The sequence below is a fragment of the Netta rufina genome (genome assembly GCF_964035555.1).
Source record: "Netta rufina genome assembly, chromosome: Z".
NCBI classification, from domain to species: domain Eukaryota; kingdom Metazoa; phylum Chordata; class Aves; order Anseriformes; family Anatidae; genus Netta; species Netta rufina.
In genome coordinates, this window is record NC_140126.1 from 459,179 (window position 1) to 475,820 (window position 16,642).

General features: G+C 53.1%; 1 protein-coding gene across 1 annotated transcript in view; it reads right to left on the minus strand.

Annotated features, from left to right (window-relative positions):
• The window catches only part of ARK2C (arkadia (RNF111) C-terminal like ring finger ubiquitin ligase 2C), a gene marked incomplete at both ends in the record, with an annotated part of 37,110 nt that extends 20,920 nt beyond the window's left edge, over positions 1 to 16,190 (minus strand). The window contains one exon of the mRNA XM_084304950.1: positions 16,130 to 16,190. Coding sequence (XP_084161076.1) covers positions 16,130 to 16,190 — 61 coding nt within the window. The remainder of the gene's footprint in view (positions 1 to 16,129) is intronic.
• Positions 16,191 to 16,642: the final 452 nt, after the last annotated feature.

The window sequence follows — 16,642 nt, forward strand, 5'->3', positions numbered from 1 at the left end:
CTGTGCTCTCCTTTGGGCAAAACACAACCTCCAGCAGCCTGCTCCCCATCAGACGATTCAGCCAGGTGAGGCAGAGCTAAACTGGAAAATCCATCACAGGGGTGGGAAATGGGTCCTGAGTGCTCACACTGCACCAGGCTCGGTGGCATGGTGGGCACCTCGTGGGATGGAGAGCACTGGGGAGCAGAGGAGCTGCTGGGAGAAGAAGGCACTTCCCAAGGGACACAAGCCAAACCGTGTGGCCTCAAGTCACCTGGAGGGAGGGTTTCCAAGGTGCTGGCAGCCCAGCTTATCTCCCTTTCCCAGTTCCTTTTAAAGCACGGCCTCCTCCCGCTGTGCGGCGCGGGAGCGAGCCGCCTGCCTGGCACCCGAGCTGACCTCCCGTTATGAGTTTTACTGTTCCTGACAGCGGTTTTGCCAAGCCCGCTCAGACAGAAACATTTTTCCTCTCCCACGTGGATGTTGTTTTATTACATCCACCTCGGAAACCTGCGTGCTGCCGTTCAGCACAGCCCGCAGGCATGGCGGGCAGGGGAGGGCCCTGCAGCCCTCAGCCAGCTCTCCCCCAAGGGAAGCCTGTCAGCAACACCAGGTTGCTGCTCTTACCTCGTTTCCCAAAGCTTTTGAGAAACAAAACTGCTGCCGGGGCTGGGCGAGCATTCCCCAGGCTTTCTGCCCTGCTGATGCTGGCACAACAGGCACCTTTTAACCCAACTGATGCATCAACCCACATATTTGGGGGGCCAGGCACTACCTGCCACATAGGAGGTGAGATTTCCATCATGCAGATGGGTTATTTCACGTTTGCAAACTATCTCATCCAGGCTTTTAGTGGCTTTGGTTGCTGTGAGATTCAGCAGCTCTCCAAACTCTTGGTCTTGTACCTCTGGCGGTGGCAGGAGGCCCCAGTGTCGGACACCAGGAACTGGGTGTGGGGAGAACTGCTGAGCCCAGTTAGACCAGCCAGACATGCCAGCACAAGAGGTGAGGAATTTGCCAGGTAAATTAACAAAATGCCATTAGGGAAGGTTGGAGGCCTGGGTGAGACACCTGCAGCCTTGCTGAGCTCTTTCCACAAGCCTATCCCCTGGTAAAACTGACACTCTGATGCTGCTTTTCCCATATAAAACCTGTATTTAGTAGAGTCCCTGAACTGGCAACATGTAGGTCTGGCGAAGCCTTTAAAAAAACAGATTTCCAAACAAACACAAGATCTGGTGATGCGTCTGGTGGGTATCCCAAAATGGCCATGCAGATCCAACCCTACAGCAGATCATTGCCCATAGACTGCTCCCACCTCATCGCAGACTCAGCCGGGCAGTGAATAAACCTCAGAGCAGCTCAAGCTTTCCTCCACCCCCAAAAATTCCTCTCTGAGCGTGGCTGTCCATCCATCAAAACTAAGGGAAGTGGAGCAGGAGCTGGGACGGGAGGCTGGCAGCAACAATGCTCCTCTCCACAGCTGCTGATTAAACTGGAATGAAGTTTAATCAGCACAATGCCAAGTTAATTAGTGCTAGCCACACGATCTACAGCTTCCCTTTTGGCTTCAAAAAGTTTAGAATCTCCCAAATTCCTTTTCACGTACCTCACCGGCCTGACATTTTCCCTTGAATTTGCTGTTCCTGAAGCTGTATCTCCCTTTGATAAGGAGGCTGGTGCCATTTTTAGACTCCGCGAGCTCGAACGCACGACAGGAAGAATTCGGAGCCTTTGCAGCTCTTGGCCTTTCAGAGGGGATGGGCTAATCTTTGGCTGATATTTAGCAGAGGCTTGCAGCGCAGCACACCACCTCCTGCTTGGTATTGCAATGACCTTTCAGCTCCATTTGTGAGGCCATCTGAAATTTGCTTGATTTCAGTTCCTCCGCAGGACCTTCAAGCGGATTTTTCGTGCTGTGGCAAATCACGGCGCACCCAAATTGGCTGATTCTGGGCTTAAGTAACACAGGGAGGTGGCAAAGCTCCTGCCCAGTGTGGTGTAGACCAAGCTGGTTTATGGACCCTGTTCTGCAGAGGGGACAGGAGAGGGGCAGAGGACAGCCTGGCCTGGGCAGCAGAGGTGGTGGTGGTACACCTGTGGCCAGATCAAGTACCTCCGATGAGAAAGTGCTCATACAACCACAGGCTGATGCCATGCAATCCCCTTCCCCACTTTAGCAAGGACCAAAGCCACCTTTTCTCCTATGGCCAGCCAAGACCTCCTACATCACCCATGTTTGCATTTAGGGATGCCATCCTGGCCATGCTAACACTGATTTGGGTGTTACCATGGCTAGTAAGAGGAACCAAAGAAGAACAGCAGGGCTGGGTTCCTACCATTAGCAGCTTGATGCCCCTTTTGCTTTACACACCCCCTTTGTCTCAGCCTCAGGCAGTTTTCTGCCCAGCAAGCCATACAGATGTGTGCCCAGGAATGGGAAAAGTTACCCCAGGAGCAGCTGGGTCAGCCCTGGGCGGGGGCAGTGGATTTACAGACACGAGAGCTCGATTCCACCTCCGTGTGTCACTCCTGCATCTCAGGGGGTGAAGGCCCAGCCATCCCAAAGCATCTCGGAGCACCTTCTACAGCATCAGCCCTGGATGTTCAGGAAGCCTTTAGGGACTTGTAACCTGACCTTTTTATCTGGCATTTTGCCACCCCAGAGCCTCATCCTAGCTCCAGCGAGACGTCTCCCTCTGCTGCAGACCGAGGGGGGACTGAGCCTTTCCTGCCAAGCAGCTGGGATGCTGAACTCCTTCCCCAGCTTTGCTCTCTCCCACAGGAGCCCACTTCTGGAAGGCCCCATGCCTCACCCGTCCCACCACAGCAGATGTGCCACAGCCCATCCTTAGCAAGCAGGCAACAAACCCGGGTGCTGCTCCCAGCCTGGAGGAATCTCCCACCAGCTCAGGGCAAACAGACTGTGCCACGCTCTTCCCAGCAGCACACAGAAGCCTACCAAGAACCTGCAGTTCTGAAGTGGAAAAAAATACACCTTTTCTAGCCCCGCATGTGACCTCCAAGCCCCAAGGATTTTTACTGATTGCCAAATTTAATTTATTTTGCTGTCTTCTCAGGGCTACGGCTTCACAGAGCTGGGCCGGCGTTGTTTCCATTACAGCCTGATGGTGCTCAGAGAAGCTTCAAATTAAATCTCAGTCACACATTAAGGTCAGGCAGCTCAGCTCCATTACGGGGTGGCGAGGCTCAGCCCCCACGTAATGGATGCTGCCCGCGCCCCTTAATGACACCAGCAGAGGGACCAGGCAGCGCCATGCAGGGCGATTGGCACCCTGCTGACACCGGGACCACGCAATTGATTTAAAAAGTCCATTCATCTTCTGCAAACCACGGCTTCGTTTTTCCTGACCTGTGACAAATCAGCACAAGCCTCAGCTGGAAGATAGAGCCAAGAGAGGAAGGAAAACAAAAACACCAAAAAAATAAAGAAAGAGAGAAAAAGCAAGACACAGATTTCAGCAAGGCTGTTCTGTTTCAATTTCTGCCCCTCGCTTTATGAGCAAAGTTAAAGGTTTTCCACACTGCTGTTAGATTCCTGCTTGCCACAAAGAGGGCAGAGGGGATTTAAAGGTGCTTCAGCTTCCCCCCTGTTGCTGGACTCATGGGCTTTGGGTCTGGATGTGCCCACCCACTCAGACCTGTAGGCTGCTATTCTCCACCTGCTTTTCACAGACCGGCAGCCACCAAAATTGGGGCCCCCTTGGGCTGGATGAAAACTTTAGTCATTTGTGATACCCAGCGTCTAATCAGCCGTGTGCCCAACGCCATCATTTCAGAGGCATTTTGTGAGTGATCGGGGAGGGGGAGAAGAGGAGGTGGGGGAGAGGAGGAGGTAGGGCCTTGGGGCAGTACCACAGCATGGAAAGCCTGGGTTGCAGGCTGGAAGCCGTCATGTTGTCACTGCCGAGGCATTTGGGAGATTTACAATAGCTCTTTTACTCCGTAAAATTCATCCTTCCTAAAGCAAAACATTTATTCCACTTGAGTACAAATAAGAGTTAAATATAGGCAGATCAGCTTAATAGCGTAGTTATGCCTATTAAAGAGACTGTAAAACTAACATCAAGGCATTTCGCATTAATTCCCTCTCGGTGGCTCCAGATCTGATCGACTTGGACAAATCCCCTGCTATGGAGAGGTGCCCACGAGGCTCTGCACCAGTCGGGCTCGAAAAGCCAAGATCTGTCGGCCAGACGAGGAAAGCAAAGCTATTGATCAGCGCGGCTGGGTGAGGAAGTCACACGGCTGCTGCTGCTGGCAGCTGGGTTTTCCCCAGATCATTATTTTTAAGCAGATTTCATAGAGAAGATGTGGCCTGAGTCACTCTTCCAGCTGCTGCAATAGGTGATAATGGGAAAATGCGTGACCTCGGATTAAAACAAAATAAGGTTAAAATCGTTCTTTAAAGAAGAGTCTTTCTCCTCTATCTTTCCTCCATAAGGAGCATGGAAAGGAGAATGAAAACCAGACATCCACTTTTCCCCATCCCCATTTGCCTTTTCCCAGTACTTTACCCACCAAGGAGCAGACTCATCCACGCTTTCCCCAAATTTTACACCCGGTGGTCTATAAGACAAACACCAACATGTTGTACAGGGGGAGGCAGGAAGGTGGGAGACCACAAGGGAAGCCCAGAGGGTCCCACAGAGCTGGGCTCAGCCTGATGTGCCCACACACCCATTGCCCACCCCGCCCACAGGTGATGTTTGGGCAGATGTGGCTGTGGATCCCCATGGGGATTCCCCTTGTTTGGACTCTGGTGCCAAGCAGAAAGAGGTTTCCTATGCTGAGTTTTATGGTGGAGAGAGAGGAGGGCTCAGTTTTGCCCTCTGGGAGGTGGGAATTGGGGGAAACGGTTGCTTTTCCATTATGTTTTTAATCATTTGGTTCGGGGAAGATGCCCTAGGTGCAAACTGCACCCAGCCAGCCCTGGGAGAAGGTGTCCTCCCTGGGAGCACTGGCCCAGGAGCAGGCAGCAGCAAGGTGCTGTCAGCTCCATCCTTGCACGTATCCCAGCCTTGGCTGGGCAAGACCCTGCCCCAAGCAGGAGGCTGGAGACCTCCAGAGGTCCCTTCCCAAATTAATTACTCAGCAGCTCTGTCAGCTGGCAGAAGATGCTCTAGCAAAACCACAAAGCACCCACAAGCAGCACGATGGGGCAGCGGCGTGTGCGCCTCCCCATTACTGCCCCAAAAGCACCGACAGCACGGCAGAGTCTCCTCTTCCTCATCTGCAAGGGGCGTGCCTGTGACTGCACACCCCTGCATGCAGCACAGCACTTCTGCATCATGAGCAGTGCAGATTTCACTCAAAGACTGGAATAAAAATAGCACTAGGTGTGCATTTTCCATTTATACCACCAGCTCGCAGCGTACCTGAACCTTTAGGGAAGGCAGGAATAGATTATAAGTGGTTTTGGTTGGTTAGTTGGTGGTTGGTTTTTTTTTTGTTTTGTTTTGTTGTTGTGTTTTTTTTGTGGTGCTAACTGCTGAATCCCAGAGCAGAACTCATTTCTGCCTGAGTTGAAATAAGAGGGCACAAGCGATACCAACCCAAGCAATGCCCGGTGGTTGGTGGTTCTGGCAGATATCAAGTAGAAGAGAGAAAAGCAGCGATTACAATGCGGTATTTCAGACCCAGCCCAGCTCTGGGGAAAAATACCATCTGCTCAAGCCACAAACCCTGTTGACTCCACAGAGCTCTCAGTAACAAACAAAAAGGAATTAAAGTTGGGACCTGAACTTTTAAGTTTACGTTAATTAAAGCCCGCTGTCCCTAGGACACTGACGAGCTGCACACTGTGTTTCTAAAATTTCTCTCGTGTTCTTTGAGAAAGATAAACTACAACGCACAAAAGCCCATTCCTCCAATTAGAAGCAGCATTTTGACCAAGCAAATCAACCCGAGCCCCACGAGGAGGTGCCAGCAGGCTCAGAAGTCCCCCACGATGTGGCAGGTCTGCAAACCTCCAGCCCAGAGAGGAGACCAGGGGCTGTCCCCAGCCCCAAGTGCCCTCATGCAGAAAATTCGACTTCTGACACTTTACAGAGGGATCGTTCTGGTTTTCAGAGTAACAACACAAGCTGTACCGATGGAAAACCTCCTCCCAGGGCCCCCGGGTTCGGGTCATTTGCTCTCCTGCTCTGATGGTGTGTATGGGTTTCTGCTCTGGGATTTGGAGAGCCGCACAGCAGCGTAGCCCCCACTGGCATTAACCTGCGCACAGCTGTGGAGGCTGGGATGCCCTTGTACTGTGGATGCAGCTCGGGCAGAGCCTCGTTTTCTCAGTGAAGAGCTGTGTCCAGCTCAGCCGAGCTGCCCAGTCCTTCAGAGCAACTTCGGACAAGTTTCCACTTCGCTTCGTTTTGTGGAAACACAGCACTGGACGTGGTGGAGACCCACGGCTCTCCAAGCCACACCAAGGCTAAGCCAAATCCTCTCCCACAGCTGCAAGATTTCCAGGATTTCTGAGCCCTGACAAGAGCATGAAAGTCCCCTTCCATGCTGGGAAGGCATCCTGCGTGTGGACACACAGAGAAAGCAACTCCTGAGCCTTAGGGGCTGCACCACAGCCAACCCAGACCCCAGGGAGACACGGGGAGCAGTCCCCATGGCAGGCATGAGTAAGAACAAAGTACCTTTTCATTAGCCTTTTGGTGCCTGGACCTTGGCAAACAATTTGCATTTTCATGTTGCTGTTGTGTTTTGGGCTTTTATCCCCCTCTCCCTTTTTTTTTTTTTTTTTTTTAAATCACAAAGTCTCATTATATTTGTTGGTTTTCTCCAAGCTCCAGCTCCCTGGTGTGGTGCGGGAGTGCGTGCGTCACGGCATCGCTAGGAACAGACTTGGGCTTTACACTGAAAAAAAAAAAAAAAAACAAAAGCAACCAGGAGCTGGGTCTATCCAGAGAGGAGCATTTTGGGGTGCCACCTCTGCACGCCCACGTTGAACTTACCTCCATTGGACTGCCTTTGGAGAGGACTCACCAAGGTCCTCTGCAGCGGTGGCAGCTCCAGGTGGGGTTATTGGGTGCCCTGGCACTTCTCTCCTCCCTGTGGCCATCCCTTGCAGGAGGGACTCACCAATTTGAGGCTTTTGGCTCTTGGATGTCACCTCCCATCAAGGGATGTTGCTGGTGAGTTGGGTTTCTGCAAAGGATTTCCATCTTTACATTTCCCATTTGAATTGCAGGGATTTGGGCAGGGGCCCTCACTGCTTCCCTGCTCCTATCACTGAGACCAAAAATCTGTGACCAACAACAGCAGCGTGCCAAGAGGTGGGGGGAGGCGAGGCACCAGCACCCCCTGCTCAATGTGGTGAAAAAGCAGCAGCGCCTTTGCAAAATTATTTTATAGAAAGCACCTGTCCAGACCTCCTTCCTCTAAAAGCAGCGTTTTCTAGAAGTGCCCAACATGCCCACACTTTAAAGCTGGCACTGAGGTTACGAGCAAGCCTCCAACATCCCCATGGTGCTCCCAGCACCAGCTAGTGCAGCATCCATCACCCTTCCCAAGGTAGGTGCTCCTTCTGCAGCATCTGCAAGCACAGCCTCCCCGTCCCGTCAGCCCACACAGGGCTCCCCAGGAGGTTCCCCATCTCCTGGACACACTGTGCCATGGACAGCAATTCAGAAAAACCCACCACATCCAGAGGGAAAAGTGTGGCAGGTGCTTAAAAAATGGGAAAGAGGTGAAGGTGAGGGAGCACCGTGGGGGTAAACCCACCAGCAGTGCTGGCCAGGACGGCTGCGCTGGCACGGGGTGGTGTGGGTTTGGCTCCCAAGCTGCCCAGTCCAAATCCCTGCACTAACCAAGGGTAACGAGCACTTCTGGCCTTAGATCTGCAACCGGCTCTGCTCAGGAGGAACCTCCTTCTGGCCAAGGAACGGGGGATTCACTTTGCCCCCTTCCCCTTGGTTCACATCCCATTTTTCTAAGCTTGTAACAGCCTCCTGGAAATGCTGTCCTGCCCGGGGACACCCCTGCACCCTACAGGAGAAGCCTGGATGGCATCACGGGGTGTTAAATTACCTGTCATTTTGCTGAAAATTTCAAAAAATAAAAATAAAATAAAGCCAGGAAAATAGGTTTTCAGCCAGTGGACCGGAAAATCATCATCATCAGTGACCTCGGAGCCACACATCCAGCCCCCAGCAATGAATTTAACGCAGGAAGGAGCCAAAGAGCTGAGACTGAGCAAGGACGGGTGATGGGCGTGCTGCTGCTTCAGCAAGAGCACCAAGCTCTTCCCTTGGTCACCCTTCAGCCCTTGCAGATTTGGGGTTGAGGGGCTCCGTGTCCCCTCGTCCCCAACCTCCAGCTGCCTCCTGCCCACCAGGCTGGCCCACGCTGCCGTTTCCCACCCAAGGCAGTGATCAAAATGCCCCACACCGGGTTCGTTGTGGCCGCAGGGCTCTTCCCAGAGAACACAATACTCCATTATCTCCCCTCAATGCAGAAGTTCCCTTTCAGGTCAATGAGGGCTGAGCAAAACCAGCCTGCACGGCTCAAAATGGGGCGCTGAGCTGGGGTCGCCCTTGTGCAGACCCAACACCTCCCTGCTCTGGTCCTTTTCTCATAGGCTTGCATGCATCTGAGATAATAACTATTAGAAAACGTGTTCTCTGGGCTTGTTCGTCCAAGCCCGCTCATGTCATGCTGTTTCTGTGCAGAAAGCTGCTTCGTTCCTTATCTCGGCCCCTGGAGATCTGTGGGATATCACAAATAATGATTGGACAAGATAAGGCTTTCCCAACGTGCCAGCTCCTAGCGTCTAAAATGCCTCACCACAATGGCCCTGAACAGACCTGTGCCAGGGGATGCTGTATCTCATCGATTTCCAGTCCAAAACCCTGCTCTTTTCAACATGCTTTGAGCAAAATTTGCATTTTTCCCCCCATTCTCACGCCTCAAGATGCCCATCTCCAAACCCTACATCCCACCGGTAGGAGCAGAGACCAAGGACGCCTGATTTTGGCCATGCAGATCTTAATCCTCTCCCAGTCCCGAGCACCGAAGGAGCTTCTTAATTCCAATTAGCAGCTGCTGCAGTAAAGCACCCCTCCGGGGCTGCCAGGATCCGTCCCCTCGGGCCTGACCACAGCAGCAGGATGCTAACAGGCAGGTGATTCACAGCGCCGCCGAGTCTGGGGGAGACGTAGCACCATTCATGATGGAGAAACGCTCTTGTTTTCGGCTAAATATATGAAATAATCGCTCACCCCCCGAGCAGCAGATGCAAATTATACATGGCATTAGCCTCAGATGCCAGCCGCTGTCGTGCTGGTGCGGAGCGAAGCCGCTTCCCAAGGCTCCACCAGTCCCTTAATCTGCCTTTTGACGTCAAGTGACAAACTTCTTGCCGGGGATCATTAATGGGATGACTAATGAAAGCTGATAAGTGAATTTATAAATGAAATTAAGGTATTAATATTAAAGGCCAGGCTAGAAGAAAGAGAAATGTGGATTTAGCAATAACAACAACAAGAAGAAGAAGCGTGGCGATGGGCATGGGATTTACAGCTCCCTTCCCACCGGGCGTGTTGCAGACTTGGCATCTGCCACCCAGGGGACATGGACACCTCTCCTCGAGCACCAGCATCTCCAGTGCCTTCAGACACTCTCTGAGGTTTAAAAAGCTCCTCCCAGGGCTCCTTTGCTCAAATTTGCCAGCAAATGTTAGATGATTTTTGAAAATATGCCGATAGTCCTGCAAAGACTGCCAAACTCACACAAAAACAAAATAATTAGGCTGGGGCCAGTTTGCTGCCAATTATTTTTTAACACCTGAAACTAGATTCTCATCTTACTCACCCCACTATAAATCCCAAGCAACTATTTTAAAGGTTGAGGGGTAATTTTGATTTTATGCACGTATCAGCACGCTCAGACCTTTAGAGCCAGGTCCCGCGTCCTAGCAGCTTCACCACCAACCCAAAACTCGTTTCCAGCTCCAGCTTCTCCTCTCTGAGGTCTGGGGCTCACAGCTGAGCCCATTTCAGCCTCACCTCCCACCAGCTGCCAACAAATGGTCTGAATGGAGCAGACAAACGTCCCCCAGTGCCCAAGGGGCACAGACAAATGAGATCCCATCCAGCCCTGCAGGGCTGCACAAGAACAGGCATTGCCTCACCAGCAAAACAAACAAGCAAACAAATAAACAAAACCAGGAGAAAGCCTCCTTTTTCTGTAGATGCCCAGCTTATAAGCAGGAATATCATGGGAACAGGTTGGGGTGCTCACGAGTGGTGGCTCCTAACACATCCACAGCTTCCAAAACCACCCAGATCCCTTTGGATATATCCATCCGTGTTTGGGCTCGCAGCGCAGCAGAGGAAGAGCTGGATGCCCCCAGAAGGTGGGTGAGGAAGCCCAGAGACCCCCACGGGAGGAGCCCAGCACTGGGAGCAGGCACAGCACGGCAGAAGCACGGGGCACTCTGCTTCTGGACGTCTTTTGGAGATTCCCTATGCCTGGAGAAGATGAGAGCAGTTTTCTGGAGCAGCTCCTAACCCAAAGCCAGCCTTGGGTGCCTGGACACCAGAGCCACCATCAGCCTTGTCCAGCTCCAAAAGTCCTCCTCGAGGGCCCTTCAAAGAAAGGCCATGTCCATGAAGAACACATTGCCTCATTTTCTCCACTTTTAGGGAAATGCCTGCTCCTTGCACCATTCAAGGAAGAGAGACACACGATAACAGCTCCACAGCATCACCAGAGCCCTCCTAGGAAAATGAGCAATGGGCAGCAGCACCATCAGGGCCGGTAGTCCGCCAAAACATCACCCCACGGTGAGCCATCCCCAGAAGCAATAAAACTCAAAGGAGGCTTTTGCTAGACCACAGGGTCCCTGCTCAGTGCCTTCTGAACTGTTCAGAGCAGTTTCTTCGAAGCAGAGAAGAAAATCCCTGGCTTCGGTTAGCTCACAGAGCAAGAAACGTTTGCCAAAACCCATCTGAAACCAAAGCAGCTGGCCAAGATCACCACCTGAAATCAACGTCTACTGATGCCAAACACTGCAGGGCTGACGGTCCTTTGTCAGGGAAGAGGCTCTCCTCTCACTGAAATGATGGATTTCATCTCTTTTGAGAGGTCCTCTGCACAGGGGCACCCAGACCTCCCCCCGCACCCACTCCTTGGGTGTCACCTCCAGGCAGGGAGGAGGACGGGGACACGGTGGCAGAGCCATCACCTCCAATTCCTCCTTCAGGGGGAGACCCCCCAGAAAGCACCAGGATTTTTGTGCACGCTGGCATATGCAAAGTTGTGTTCCCTCAGTTATTGATGGAGACACCAAGGTTCTCCTCCAAGCTAACAAAATCCTCTTAGGAACATCTCCCTACAGGTACATCCTCACATCCAAGGGTCAGAGCCCACCAAGGTGCCCCAAATTGCCTCTCCCCATAACCTTCACAGCTTTGCTGCGGACCCTGCTCAGCTTATCCACCCAAACCAAAGCCATAATTTTCATTAAGGAGCTACAAGCCACGAGCATGCAACTTTCCTGCAGGGACATTTAAAGGAAGGGAGAGAAAATGACGGCGATAAGGACGCTTACCAAGAGACATCCATAGCATGTGCCCCACAGCACAACCCAGCCACTGCTGGGGCTGTGAAATGCAAAGGAGCAGCAGGCAGGAAAATGGGTGAGAAAAGGTCCTGGAGACTGCAAAATTAGGAGAGGAGGAGCAAAAAGGGTTAAGCAGAGGGGACTCGGGGCAGAAGTGAGCTTGATCTGAGTGCTGCCTGCCCTGAGCTCTGCAGACCCGAGCTCTCCAGCACGATGTGGGGCTCTGCCGTGTCAGAGGGAGAGCTGAGCCATTCCCCACAGACCTGAGTTTCACCCTAAGAAGGTTCAGCAGTAAGATGAGACCAAGGAAGGACTAAGTTAGGGCCTCCCGTGGGGTCCTGTGTGGGCAGCCAGGGGAACCGTGACCCCCGTGCCCAGCCCTACTGCAGATTGACCCAAACTGAAGCAAGAACGGGGGAAAACGGGCATTTTCCCCACCGGGTGCTTGTCCCTGCCCCGAGCCCACCACACACATCATGCTCACAAACCACACATTGCCCTTCTCCGTCCCAGACCTCAGGTGGCCCAAACTCCTGGGCTTCGAGCAGGGAGCCTGCAGGAAGCAGTGCTTCAAAGCTTTATTTCAGAGACCCCCATTTAACAGGAAAGCAAAGCCTGGTGTAATCGCTTGACTCCTGGAGCTGCGGGTTTTGTAAAACCACCCAAATCCCGTGGTATTCCCCAAAGTCCTGACGCCTGGCAGTGCCGTCACGATTCCCCCAGTTGCAAAGTCAGCTCTGCTCTTGGGGCTTAAAGGTGCTGAGTCTGATTGAGGCACAGGAGACCTGCAACATCCTCCCAGCTCTGTACTTCCAGACATTTTCCCCACAAAAATCTACCCCCGCTCCAAAAATACTCAGGCTCACACTTACTCCGTGGAGCTCCTTCCAGGCAGCTCACAGAGGCCACGACCGAGCCTGCAGGAGGGTGTTTCAGGGTCCCACTCTCCCCCAAAAAACGGGGCCAGGTTTTGGTGACCAAGCACCGGGGCCGAGGAGCCCCCAGGAGGGATTTTGGGATCCCCCTTCCCATCCCAGCCACATTCACTTTTTCACTTGGGCACAAACTCACCGCTTCTTGACTAACACACCTCCATGGGGCCGGATCCACACGGTAAGTCCACATCAACACTCACCAGACTTTGCTGATTATTCCCCAAACGAGGAACAGCAAAACGTGACCACCATCCCTTCACCTTTTCCTTAAAAAACGATGGAAATGGTGACCACAGCCCGAGCCTGGATGGGTCCGGCCCCCTTTTAGCAGCACGGTTATTAAATTCCCACAGATGCGTTTAAGACCTTTACACAACCCTTACATAAACCAATCTCAGAGCCGGTTTTGTCCGTGTTCGGGATTATCCTCCTCCCTGTTACAGAAAGAGGTTATTTAGAGCAGCCTGCGGGCTGGGGTTGGTGCTGGAGGGACAGAAGCGCTGCGTGTGCCTCCACACCCACAGCAGCACCCGCACAGGATCTGTCTGGGCTTTCCTCAGCCCGCAGATGCTAAAATTAAAAAAAAAAAAAAAGATTATTTTCTCTGTCCAGGTGGCTTTTCGAGACTCAGGGTGTCAAAGGAATTAAGTCGTTAAAGTGCAGATGTGTTTGATGGATTATGAGCCGCGGAAGCCCGCTGGTTACCGACTAATAACGCTGGGAGCTGGAGGGGGGGAGATGTTTCCTCTCCTATGGATGTGTTTCTAACAAGACAGGTCAAAATATGATGGGGGTGATCAATAGCTTAGGACATGTCGCCATTAACCCAGCAGCTTTTTATTACCAGATTACCGAGGTGTGATTAGAGAGCACGCTGACCGCCCCCTTTTGCTCTGTACCAGCACCGCTTTGTAGGGTAGGACCTCAGGGGCTGCAGCCACCCACAGGTCCAGGGGGGACAGGGTTTATCCACGACAGGGTTTTGGGGCAGGGTGGGGTGGAAGGGATTCATTTTTTTGCTGTTGTTTTACACCATAACCAAAACTCTCATTGTTTCATGTGGGGTGGGTGGGGAGGGGGGGGGGGGTTGAGTAACTGTAAGAAACGAAGGGAAAAAAAAAAAAAAATAAGGAAAAATAAAAAGAAAAAAAGGTCACATCAGAAAATGATCAGCCCCAACAGGCATGCACGTCTCCCTTCATGCAAGCGAGAAGCACAGCCTCCCTCCTCGGGGTGTGCGCGGGGACATGTGTGCGGAGCTCAGCGCTGGCCCGGGGCGAGGATGGAGGAGAACAAAGGGGCACGGCACGCACTGCACCCAGGGGGGCCCGCTGGGGGACGGGGGGGCCCCGACAGGCACCCAGAGAGACAGAGGAGGAAGTATGGAGGAGGAGGTCGTGACTCAAAAACGGAACAGAAAACAAAAAAACAAAAACAAAAACAAAAAAACTGAGGGAAAAGCCAGGAGGGAGGTGGAAAGGCACGGCCTTTGCAGAATGATGCGGCTCCTGGAGGGGTGCTGGGGGCGCCTCGGACCGCTTGCTTTTGTTTGGCTGGCTAGGGCAGCTCTGTGGGGATGGTGGCAAGGGGATTTCAGCGCTGGGAGCTGCCGAAATCCGCCTTGCCCTGGGTGAGGATGAGCACCCGGCCCTGCGGCTCCCCGTCTCCTCAGGGCGCCGCTCGGACAAGGTCCCCCCCCCCGCGCCCCAGCCCCTCTCCTGCTGGCCCTGGCATCCATGCACCGCCCTGCAACCAAAATTTGAGGGTTTTACAGGACCCTTCTGCGGGCCTGGGGCAGATTTTATGTCTCACGAGCCCGGGGGCCGACTCCGTGACCACAGCGGGCGTCAGAAGATGGAGGGCCCGGAGCAGAAAGAGGCAGCCAGGGCACCAGCAGACGGGACGGTTTTAGGGCCCCGGCGGGGATATTTACAGCCCTGGGACCAAGGCACGGAGACTTCTCGCCTGGCAGATGGCGAGCACGCATCCGTGCTCAGATATAGGGCCACGGGCAGGGGGGATTTTATATTTCCCAGGGCCATTCACCTCTTGTTAATCAGAGTTAAGGGGGGAGAGAACTCCCCCCGTCCATCCGGAGGCCGTCCCTCGGTTTGGTACCAGTCTGCTAAGGAAGGTGTAACAGAACTAAGATAAAATCAGTGGCGGACCCTTCATTAATTATCCATCTTTTCTGATTAATAGCTTGGATTTATGCTTTTTTTTTTTTTTGGCTATTCAGTTGTCAGGCAGGATTCTGCATCGGCACACTGGCAGCACAGAGCGTGCGTTGCGGGAGCAATGTATACACAGAGTAATGCTGAGGGTTGATATGGGATGGGGAAAAAAAATGTATCTATGTTAAAAAGCCCCCCTATGTGCGCCAGGGAGAAATCCACTCACTCAGACCTCACGATGAGGGGGGTGGGGGGTGAGGGGGAAAGCAAGGAAAAAATCTAAACAGCAGGATACGACAATAAATGGGAAAACAGCAATAGAAAAAGCACACTAGGTTAATATAGGAAAACTAGTTTCTTTATTGAGAGATCGTATATTAGTATTAGTGGAATCGTGTGTAACAATGTCATCATGCACACAATACAAAAAGGCAAGGCCCACCATGCTATGGAAGGGCAACAGAACAAAAGCAGCGTACACTGAGCAGATGTATAGGCTACAGCACATTACTTTTCAGCAGGGTATGTCTCTACAGAGAGATTTACATCAGAAACTAGGTAATGTAAAAAAATACAGACCATGCTTTAGTTTTAGTACAAGAAAAAAGGTGGAGATACACAACCAAAGGGTATTCGGTACAGAAAATTACCCACAAAATAAGAACAGGAAGTAATTCAGCACAGCAGAAAATAATGTTATCCCTGGTTGATGGAAATCCATTTTGCTGGTGGGGTGTGTGTCTAAGGGGGGGGGGGGCTTTATTTTAAGGTGGGGGTCCCCAATTGCCATCCCGCCCCCCCCCCTCTTTGATTCGGGATGTTACGGATCGCACCGAATTGTGATTTTTTTAATTTTTTTTTTAAATTTTGGGGGAATTTTTTTTTTTTTTTAATTTTCTCGTGGTTTTGGCAGCGGGACCCCCCTGCAGCCCCCCCCAAAAAAAAAAAAAAAAAAAAAAAAAACCAGCAAAAGGAATCCCCGGGGCAGGGATTTACAGTGCCATGTCCTCAGCCGCACAGGATGGGGGCACAGATGGCAGGGGGTGGCCGCTAGGCTACGCGGAGGGGTGGGGGGGAGTGGGGGGGGGGGGGGGGGGGCAGGTTAAAAAAAAAAAAAAAAAGGGGTGAATTAAATAACGGAACGAAAACTAACGGAAATCGGCGTTTACAACAAAACAATAATAACAGTAATAATAAAAAGAAGGGGGATGGATCTATGGAAGCGCAGGCAAGGGGGGGGGGAGGAACAAGCGGGATGCTGGGGAGGGGGGGAAACAAAAGAATATAGGGAATTAGGGGAGGGGGCGTGGGGGCCCGGCTGGGGTTTGGGGCAAGGTTTTCGGGGTTTTAGGGGGGTGTGGGAGCATCCCCCACCCTATTTAACCCCCCCACACACCCCCCCCCAGCCGGTTCGGGCGGCCCCGGGACGCGAACCCGCGGCGTGGCGGTACCTCTGTTGCGCACGGAGCCGAAGACGGGCAGCACCAGGTAGCCGACGTGCACCAGGACCATGCTGCGCGCGGGGCGGCGCGCGGCCCGGGCCCCGGCCCCAGCGGCTCCTCCAGCGGCTGCAGCGGCTCCAGCTCCAACCCCCCCTCCCCTCCCTTCCTTCCTCCCTTGCTCCCTTCCTTCCTTCCTTCCTTGCTTCGCTGCTTTCCCGCTTTCCCGCCGGCCCCCTTTGCTCTTGCTCGCGCTCTCTGCTTGCTTTCCCGCGGCGGTGGCTGCAGCAGAAGCAGCAGCAGCAGCAGCAGCTGCAGCGGCGGCCGGGCCGCGCTCCCCGCCCGCGCGCGCGCGCACGCGGGCACAAAGGCGGCCGCCGCCAATGGCAGCGCGGCGCGGGCCCGCGCGTGCCCGCCCACTAAAAGGGGAGGGGGGGGGGGGGGGGGGAGATGATGATGATGAGGGGGCGCGGGCACGCGCGCAGTGTGGCTGAGGGGAGTTTTTTTGGGAGAGGGGGGGTTTGG